This window comes from Salmo salar, chromosome ssa12 (assembly GCF_905237065.1).
Source record: "Salmo salar chromosome ssa12, Ssal_v3.1, whole genome shotgun sequence".
Taxonomy (NCBI): Eukaryota; Metazoa; Chordata; class Actinopteri; order Salmoniformes; family Salmonidae; genus Salmo; species Salmo salar.
This window is the reverse complement of record NC_059453.1, coordinates 46347525-46357952: the sequence shown is the minus strand read 5'-3', so window position 1 is coordinate 46357952 and position 10428 is coordinate 46347525. Positions and strand designations below refer to the sequence as shown.

At 40.9% G+C, this 10428-nt stretch overlaps 1 protein-coding gene across 6 annotated transcripts in view; it reads right to left on the bottom strand.

Moving 5' to 3' along the window:
- Positions 1 to 386: 386 nt before the first annotated feature.
- The window catches only part of LOC106565273 (ral GTPase-activating protein subunit beta), a 95161-nt gene continuing 85119 nt past the window's right edge, over positions 387 to 10428 (bottom strand). For 5 of the 6 annotated variants that reach the window (XM_014132193.2, XM_014132192.2, XM_014132194.2 and 2 more), the window contains exons 27-30: positions 4702 to 4807; positions 4381 to 4459; positions 2980 to 3128; positions 387 to 2192 (exon numbers count right to left, since the gene is read on the bottom strand). In XM_014132193.2, the coding sequence (XP_013987668.2) occupies positions 1978 to 2192; positions 2980 to 3128; positions 4381 to 4459; positions 4702 to 4807 (549 nt within the window). In that variant the 3' untranslated portion in view covers positions 387 to 1977. Of the gene's footprint in view, positions 2193 to 2979; positions 3129 to 4380; positions 4460 to 4701; positions 4808 to 6659; positions 7377 to 7496; positions 7988 to 8808; positions 8915 to 10428 lie in introns of those variants that run through there. The other variant, XR_001319639.2, reaches the window with a different exon arrangement.

Here is a 10428-nt window from a genome sequence, read left to right as displayed (position 1 = left end):
GTTGCATGTTGAGTTTATATTTTTGTTCAATGTATAAAATCAGTGTCTAAGACAGATTCAGTGACATACACAGTAGTGAACGAGGCGTCAGTTGCATCCGTCCAACCCTTAACAGAACATTGCAAAAAATAACTTGATAAAACTGATGTTTCAGCCCTTAATAGCGATAAGTTGTTACGTTGTCTCGAATAAAGTCGAGCACAAATAAAGACACTAATTGGTGGAAAAAAGATGAGTACAACCTCTGCAGCGACACATTAGTGACTTAATGCTCTGAATTTGGTTTTAGGCTGGACATATTGGCATGGAAATATTATAGACATAAAATGGCGGCATGTATCAGCTTCTGAAGTATCACATCTGGAATGGGATGTTAAACACAGTGCTCGTGACAAATAATTTTTTTAATCATCCAACATGATAATTTTTCCAACTGTGAATAACAAACAATCAACTGAAACTCACCTTTTATATCAATAATCAAAATGTATTTTGCATTTTTATCTGGTACGGGAAGAAACAAACCAATAAAGGATTTCATTTTCAAATCCATACCAAAAAAAGTATAATCCATCAGTGATTTTGACTTCCTGAAGTTCCATATCGAGACTACCATCAGCTTCAGTGAATGTGAAATGCCACAAGTTTTAGAGTGCACTAAAAGTGAATAATGCCTAAAACAAGGTCAGTTTGTTACTCTCGAAAACCCGACCCTTGGCAACACAGTGACTAGGGTCTGGTTTTAATTATGGAATATTTTGGGATAGAAGAACTACTGTACGTCACTGCTTACGTTGATAAGAAAATAAACAAATATCCGGGGACTCTCCCCAAAAAATGACGAGGCAGACATGCCAGAACGTTGCAATTCAAAACCAGTTGGCAGGCAACACCTTTGCAGGGGTTTCAATTAAGGTAGTTGATGCAAACTAGCCACTTGCGAAATGCACTCATTAAAAATGACCTCCGTGATCTTCATCTTGCTAGCTACTATTTTATATTTTATTCAAGCGGATAAAGTAGTGGCGTAGGCAGTGACGTATTTTCTCTATGCCAAAAAAGTCCATTATTGAAACCAGACCCTAGTCACAGTTGGTTGGGAGTGCATTCAGTACATTACCAGGGTCACATTCATTAGGGCACACTAGCAAAATGCTTCGCAATGGAAAACACACTTGTTCCGCTAGTCTCTCCCTATTTTAGTATATATTTTTTTCCTTTTCGTGCCTAAAGAAAACAATCCAGATACCGATGAATATAAAAGGCTCAAACTACCTGAGATTTAAAGTAAAAGCAGAATTCTACATTTTCGCTAACTGGTACAATTATGTATGTGGGAAGAGAGAACCAAAAGTCAAAAATGACAATTTACTGAAGTGAGATTTGAGTTTTGTCAATATTAGTTTTTGTAGTGTCGTTGTTTAGTCAATGAAAAAGTTGGATATTTCGACCTTTCTTATCCATTCCAGACCAACAACAAATAACCAAAAAAACTGTTAAATATGGGAAATGGACAGACTGATGCATTTCATAGAAAAGCAAACAGAAGAATCAGACTTGAAAAACCACAGTGAGACGGCTGTGGGAACTAGTCACAGCCACAGAGTGGAAGCCATTTTGAATTGAGCGCCGACAGCAATCACTTTGCCACGTGCTGTGTCACAAGTTTATAGTCAGTTGTTTAAGCATATACCCTCTCCTCACAGCTAAGTGGTCCTTTGCCCAAGCCTGACGCCTCGCAGCCAGGTGAGGTTAGTGCCACAATCAGACCCCATCAAAGAGTCCTACAAGGCTTGGGTAGAACTAGAATAAGTTGCAGATAAGCAGTGTTGCAGCGCAGGGTGGGAAAAAACAAAATTGTCGACTTGGAACGTGGCCACCAAGTGTTGATAATATAAATATCAAAGTAAAGAAGAAGAGAAACAATTTATAAATATAAAGAATCTTTGCAGTCCTTGTGGGGAGGGCGGTGAAAGTTCAAAGTTCATCGGGGGTGGGGTCACGGTCGAGGCTGCTCACGCCGACCTCCTGGAAGAGCGCGGTGTAGAACTCGGGCTCCAGCTGCTTGTTGCGGTAGCGGTTCACCACCTCGGCGATCTTCTGTTTCCGACGCACGTGTGGCGGGTTGTAGGAGTCACTCTCCAGCCGCTTCCGCCGGCACGCGTTGATCACCGTCTGCCTTACCAGGAACCCTAAGACAGAGGTGGGAGGGAGGGAGGGAGTGAGAGGTGGGAGGGAGGGAGAGGTGGGAGGGAGGGAGAGAGTGAGAGGGAGGGAGAGAGTGAGAGAGGGGGGGAGGGAGAGAGTAGGAGGGGGGAGGGAGAAAGTGGGAAGGGAGAGAGTGGGAAGGGAGAGAGTTGGGGAGAAGGGAGAGAGTGGGGGCGAGTGGAAGAGAGAGACACACACACACAGTTGATTGTGGTGCTTGCAGAGCCAGGATAGTGGGTTGGTTTCCTGGGACCACCCATATGTATGCACACATGACTAAGTTGCTCTGGATAAAAGCGTCTACTAAACTGCATATATTATTACAGTCTGCCTCACCAGGAACTCAAAATGAGAGAAAAGAGAGAATAGAAGAGAGGGAGAGAGGCGACCGATGGCTCAGCACCGACTTGGAGAGAGACGTGGTGCAGCTAGGCCTGATGCTAGGCCTCTGCATCTGGGATGACTCACACCCACATTTGGCATGTGTGAAGAAGAGAAGCGGGGACTGGGGTCTCTAAGATCACCGCCTGGTAGCAACCTCTCTCTCTGGCATAACTAATTCCTATTCTTCAATAGTAATGTTCTATTAGTCAACACTGTTGAAGAGTGCAGCATCTCTTGCAGACACTCGCAGTTTGCTCTCGCAGGCACGCACACAGTTGTACTAGTCACAAGTCATCGTGGTAGCTCACACACACACCTTTCACCCCTCCCCATACCTTTACACACCCCCCTGCCCCAAAACACCTCCTCACCCCCAACCTCTCTCACCTAGTGACCTCCTGCTGACTACCATGCCGTCCACCAGGGGGACGACCATGCTGAACTTTCCCAGGGCCCCATGCAGGCGGATCCGGAAAAGGCCCGTCTTCAGAGGGTGGATGAAGATCACCTGCACATCCTGACCGGACGTCGTGGGTCTGAGGAAGGGGGGGGGGGGTGGAGGAGGAGGAAGAGGGTTGGACAGGCATAGAGAGAGAGGTTAATGTGCCTCTCTTGCAACGGCTCTATGCACACTCACTGGACTCCACTCACACATATTACACTGACCGTCCCACACACACACACACACGCACACTTTCACATACACTGCTGCTACTCTGTTTATTATCGATCCTGAATGGCCAGTCACTTTTATACCAACATACATGTACATATTACCTCAATTACCTCATACCACTTCACCTTGACTCAGTACCGGTACTCCTAGTATATAGTCTCGTTATTGTTATTTTATTGTGTTACTATTTCCATTTTTGCTAAATTGTCTTACTTTTTAACTCTGCATTGTTGGGAAAGTGCTCATAAGCAAGCGTTTCACAGTAAAGTGTACACCTGTTGTATTCGGTGCATATGACATAAAATGTATTTGAGAAAAAGGGAGAGAGAGGCAGATCGGACGACGAGGGAGAGAAGAAAAGTGGAACAGAGCAGATATGAGACACTGTCCCCGCTGCAGAGGTGCTATGAGCACCTCTTACCATCCTGCCTTCTGAGGTCAGCCACCATCCACATTAGCTAGGCTTTGGTTCTGTACGGCCTCTAGTTCGACCCCTTGCGCCTGTCTCCTGTTCTATATGCTGACCTGGCAAGATACCCAGCCCCCTGACCTACACTGCCCTGTCTCTGCTACATAAACACTAGTACTCGTCTGACCCCGTTGGTCCCCCCGCCACCATGCTGAGCCCACATCACTACACCTTGCACTGACGTAATAATACATGCCATTTGTACAGGACTTTGCTGTGGTGTATATACTTGGAGCTTCTACCTAGCATGTCAGAAGAGGATACTTTTATTTCTAGGGTTTTGTCCTTATCATTGTCACCCTCGCTTGCTAAAAAAAAAAGTATGACCACTTCGTGAATATGAATAAGTAAAATACAATTTTGTTTGACTGATTGAGAATTCTTCAAATCTGCAATGCTCCATAATTGTTGTAGCAACTGCTTTCTCAGTTCAATTCTCTATCGACTCAACTCTAAGTATGTCTGAAAAAGTTTCTAGCTGTCAAATCCTTGACGATCCAATGGTCCCTCCCTTGACCTTCTTTTCCAATGAGCTTTGAGAGGGAGGCGAGGAACAGAAGGAGGAGGAAGCAAGGACTTCACAGCTGGAAAAAATGTCAGACAGTCTCTGTGTTAAGAAGTGATGGATGGGAGCCTGTAGTACCTTGTTGAGGTGCTACTGTTGGCCGTGGTTTCCACTCCAGTGCTCGTCTCTACCAGCAGGTCAGCCAGGGGAAAGTTCTCTACAATACAATAATTCAACATACACTGCGGTTAAAACAAATTAGGTGCACAAAATCTATTAAGATGAACTGAAGTCAGTAATTACCAGAAATGAGGACATTCTATAAAATACTTCTCAATAAAATATCAAAATTAACAGTTCTATAGAATAGACTCATCAACTGGATCCAATAATTTTATAAAGAACCAAAATGGCTGCCAATTGAGGTCAGTTCCAGCGTGACGCAGGAGGTTAGCCTACCGATATCATCGTAGCGCTCCACCCAGACCACCAGTACTTTGGTCTCTGGTCCCATTGGAGGGATGGTCCTGCCGGGAGGCATCTTCTTAGACTTCACTGTAGGACTCTGAGGGACAGACAAGCCAAAATCATGTAAACAAGCTAGAAAAAGGAAAAACAAGAAAAGTGCTTTGTTGATGTTTGAATTCCAGATTGTCGAAATAATCCAACCTACATATTTTTCATTTCACCTTTATTTAACCAGGTAGGCCAGTTGAGAACAAGTTCTCATTTACAACTGCGACCTGGCCAAGATAAAGCAAAGCAGTGTGACAAAATCAACACAGAGTTACACATGGGATAAACAATCGTACGGTCAATAACACAAGAGAAAAATCTGTATACAGTGTGTGCAACTTAAGGAGGTAAGGCAATAAATAGGCCGATAGTGGCAAAGTAATTACAATTTAGCAATTTACACTGGAGTGATAGATGTGCAGATGAGGATGTGCAAGTAAAAATACTGGTGTGCAAAAGAGCAGAAAAACAAAAACAAATATGGGGCCTTTACAAAGTTATGCCTAGCTATTATTAGTGCTTGAATTGAGGGGGTACGCTGTACCCCTTGTTTGAAAAAATTTGCAAAATGCACACCCCTAGTTTGAGGGGGAAAAACATATCCCAAATATATTTAAGCAATAAGGGGGTGTTATGTTTTTATGCATAACGCAATGCCTGGATACAGCCCTTAGCCGTGGTATATTGGCCATATACCACAAACTCCCAAGGTGCCTTATTGCTATTCTAAACTAGTTAACAACGTAATTAGAATTGTAAAATGAAATGTTCTCACACCTGTGGTATATGGTGTGATATACCACGGCTTTCAGCCAATCAGCATTCAGGGCTCGAACCACACAGTTTACAATAACCGATCTATAACTACACTTTAATCAGCGATGCTTTAGGCTAGAAACAAGCAAATAAAATCACATTTTATTGGTCACATACACATGGTTAGCAGATGTTATTGCGGGTGTAGCGAAATGCTTGTGCATCTAGTTACGACAGTGCAGCAATGTTTTTACATTGGATAAAAGTAGAGACTCAGAGCTACAAAATGGTATATCATACACAGCATTTTTGAGGAACAATGGGAAAGTAATTATACTTTGAAAGGTGATACACTTGAAAAGTCACTTTTGAGAAAAGGACCTTTGAATGTTTTGGTACCTACTAGAGAGCTCTCCTTTGTCTACACCCATTGTTCACACCCTCTTAAGCCAGCCCCACCCATCTCTTTAAGGATTCACGAGGGCATGTGCTAAACAGTGAGTAGTGTAGTAAAAATTAAGACTAAAAGTGGTAGTAGCCTACAATAAGAAAACATTCCAAGTAAACAGAAAGTGTCCAGATAAAAATATTTTATAAATATTAGATGACGCTTACCCAAATACACTTGTCTAAATTGATGGGTCATGTGAACTAAATGCTACAACCCCCAGCCAGATCCAGTGGTGGGAAAAGTACTAAATTGTCATACTTGAGTAAAAGTATGAATCATTTAAAATTCCTAATATTAAACCAGACGGCACAATTGTATTTTTTTTATTGACGGATAGCCAGGAGCACAATGTACTTAAGTATCAAAAGTAAAAATATAAACCATTTCAAGTTCCTTATATTAAGCAAACCAGACGGCACAATTATTTTTATTTTTTTGATGGATAGCCAGGGGCACACTCCAACACTTAGACATAATTTACAAACAAAGCATTTGTGTTTAATGATCAGGGATGTTCTCTTGATAAGTGTTTGAATTGGACCATTTTCCTGTCAAAATGTAACAAGTAGTTTTGGGTGTCAAGGAAAATGTATGGAGTAAAAAGTAAATATTTTCTTTACGAATGTATTATAGTAAAAGTTGCCAAAAATATAAATAAAGTAATGTACAGATACCACAAAAACTACTTAAGTAGTACTTTGAAGTATTTTTATTTAAGTACTTTACACCACTGCCCAAATGCCTTCACACCAGAACATTCGCATATACTGTTACACATGCACTTATCACAGTATTCCATACATATGTTTATTTATTTTGCACATGTACAGTACATAAACAGATGCATGCGCCATATATTTATGTGCTGGACACTTGATACGGTCACATGATATTGTTGTGGTATGTACAAAATCATGTTACGACCACACATAAATATTAACTTTATATATATCAATATTTTGCTAAGTCTTGCTAAGTGGATGGTCTCTACAGAAGCTGTAAATGGTACAGCCAAATGGTTACTTGCATAGTGTCAATATAAATCAAATATGCAGAATGTACAACAACAATATCAATAATGATATCAGTGATGGACGAGGTAGTTATATGCATACAATCGGGGGTAAAGTGGCTGAGAAGCAGGATAAACCCCAAAAATTGTAGCAGCAACGTATGCCGTGTGTGTTAGGAGAGAGTCATTTGAATAGAGGCACCGCAGATAGTGCTGATGACTGATCCGTCGCAAAACACCCTGATCTTCTCAAAAATATACGTTTGTCTAGCTATGTCCAGGTGGTGCTTGTATAGGCAGACCATCTACGGAATGTCAGAGTTGCGCAGCAGCTAAAACCTGGTCCCAACTGAGTCCGAAAGCTCCTTGGCGACAACACCAGGCTCCAGAGCATCAAAGCTGTAAAACAGGGAATAACAACAACAAATCAAAGACATTACAACATTGCACAACATCAATTCACCTCCCAAGTTTATATAAGAAGAATAACCTCATACAATGCAATTCAAATATTTTCACCTGAAGTGCTGGTACTGCTTGATCTGTGGCAGCGGCCTGAAGTACGGAGTCAGCCATAGCTTTCCACCAGCACCGTATTATCCTCCAGTCCAACCAGCTGTGGGATGTTGACCCGTCACAGTGCTGTCCTTCACAACACCAGCAATCTCAGACAAAGTGTTCACTCTGGTCTTTCTGAATCACTGCTTGATGAGGCCAAAGCACCAGTCAGGGGCACACTTGGTGTGGCCTGTGATCAGGAAGTGAAGGTCCAGATTGTGGTGGAGCTTGTGCATGGTCCACTAGGCACAATACCAGAGCACAAACTTGTTCTTGTTTTGGCCACTGCAGTTATCACAATTCATGTCCACACATGTTTTCTCAACTCTGTAGTTGGTGAAGAAATGGTGCATGTAGTTGATGACTGCGCTGCTGCCTTTGCTTGCCTGGGCCAGCTCTCTTTTTGATGACTGACTGGCGGATTAGAGTCAGGCCGGTTCTACTGATTGATGCTGAAAGACAAATTCCAAAGACAATTTTTTTGGCATAATTATACAATAGATGCGAAATGGCATTCTGAGATAATATCACTACACACAGTTCATACAGGTAATGTTAGCTACTGTAGCTAGCCAGCCATCTAATGTCAGCTGGCTAGCTAACAGCAAGCTTTAACTGGCAATACAAACCAATTGTCATAGCTAGCTAAAGTTAACCAATAGGTTCAATGTTAGATAGTTAGCTAGCTAACATTAGGCTATAACAAGCAATGCGAAATGGCATTCTGAGAAATCACTAACTTTACACACACCTCATACACATAAGCTAATGTTAGATAGAAATCCAGCTAACATTAGCTAGCTAACAGCAAGCTGGTGTCTTCAAAATCAAATCAAATTTTGTTGGTCACATACACATGGTTAACAGATGTTAATGCGAGTGTAGCGAAATGCTTGTGCTTCTAGCTCCGACTATGCAGTAAAATCTAACAAGTAATCTAACAAATACACAACAACTACCTTATACAAACAAATACACACAAATGTAAAGGGATGAATAACAATATATACATATAAATATATGGATGAGCGATGGCGTTAGCAAGCAAAACAATTAACTATAATACCAATCCATAGAGTAACGTTACTAGCAATACAAACTGATTGTCATAGCAAGCTAAAGTTAACTAACATTGAACCTAATGTTATTTGGTTAACAAGCCAGCCATCGAACTCCAGCTGGCTAGCTAACAGCAAGCTTTAGCTTGCAATGAAAACAACTTTCTGACAAAACTACAAATGTATAATATCTGAATCTATAGCTAGATTCTTACCTGTATACATGGATGAAAGGTTCACGGCAGACTGCAACGCCTTTTAAAAGACACCCGGTGTTGTTCCCGTTTAGTTTGCACAGCTTGTTTGGCCCATTGTGTTCCGCTGATTTCAAAACATGTTATTTTCAGAGAGAGTCACCATTGCATAGCACGATCGTCATCCAGAAAGTAGTCCATCACAACTTTTTCCCACAATTTATCAGGCGCTATCAACAAAGGTTTGTTGATAGCGCCTAATAAATTCTGGGCAGAAATGTTATTGAGAGCAGTAGCAAAATATTTGCAGTTCTCCACGGCTAACGTTTATCTAAAAAAAAAATGCAGTAGAAAGGAGTATCTAATCATTATGAGCAGCTCATTTTATCGACACAAGATGCAATACCGCAGACCAATCCAAACTCATCTCTCTGCATGTCCAGTCCACTCATTAAAACCTGTTGGGGCTCGGGGGCAGTATTGAGACATTTTGAAAAAAATATGTGCCCATTTTTAACTGCCTCCTACACCAACTCAGAAGCTAGGATATGCAGATTATTAACACATTCGGATAGAAAACACTCTGAATTTTCTAAAACAGTTTGAATGGTGTCTGTAAGTATAACAAAACTCATATTGCAGGCAAAAACCTGTGAAAAATAGATCCAAAAAAATTTGAATTTTGTGACTGTACTATTTAGTGTCATTGTTTTATAGATACCATAGTGAGAAAGGATTCATTTCGCAACACCTACGGCTTCCACTAGATGTCAACGATCTTTATAAAGTTGTTTGAAGCGTCTATGATAAACAGAGAGCAAATTAGAATGCGAGGAAGTTGACATCATCACTTCATTTTTTTGCGCCTGCGCATAAATCTGAGAAGCGTGAGTTTGTCATCATTGTTTATCTAGACATAGGATAGGTTGTGTGAAAATATTACTGATGTTTAACGTTAAAAATGGACCAAAAGATTAATGCTAAACAACATTTGACATGTTTGAACGAACGTAAATAGATTATTTACTAGGTTTTTTTAGCTTTTCGGCGTGATTTTACACCCCCCCCACCACGTTTTGTGGGAGCATAATGAACGCTAAGTACTTGGTGTTATTTGGACATCAATTATGAACTTTGTCAAAAGAAACCACATTTGTTCTGGACCTGGGATGCCTTCCGGACCTGGGATGCCTGCCTTCTGATGGAGATAATCAAAGGTAAGGGGATATTTACAATGTTATTATCGATATTAGATGATGCTAACTGTATAGCATAGCTTATTGTTCTTAGCATAGCACCCCGTTTATTGCAAAATGTGATTTCCCAGTAAAGTTATTTTGAGATCTGGCCATTCGGTAGCAATTACGAGATGATAATATATTATTCTTTGAATGACAATATTATAATTTACCAATGTTTTCGAATAGTAATTTTGTTATGTTCACCGGAAGCATTTCAGAGAAGAAAAAAATCTGAATTTCACGCTACTGTAAAATGCTGTTTTTGGATATAAATATGAACTTGATGGAACAAAAAATGCATGTATTGTATAACATAATGTCCTAGGAGTGTCATCTGATGGAGATTGACAAAGGTTAGTGCATAATTCTAGCTGGTTTCTGCTTTTGGTGACGCCTGACC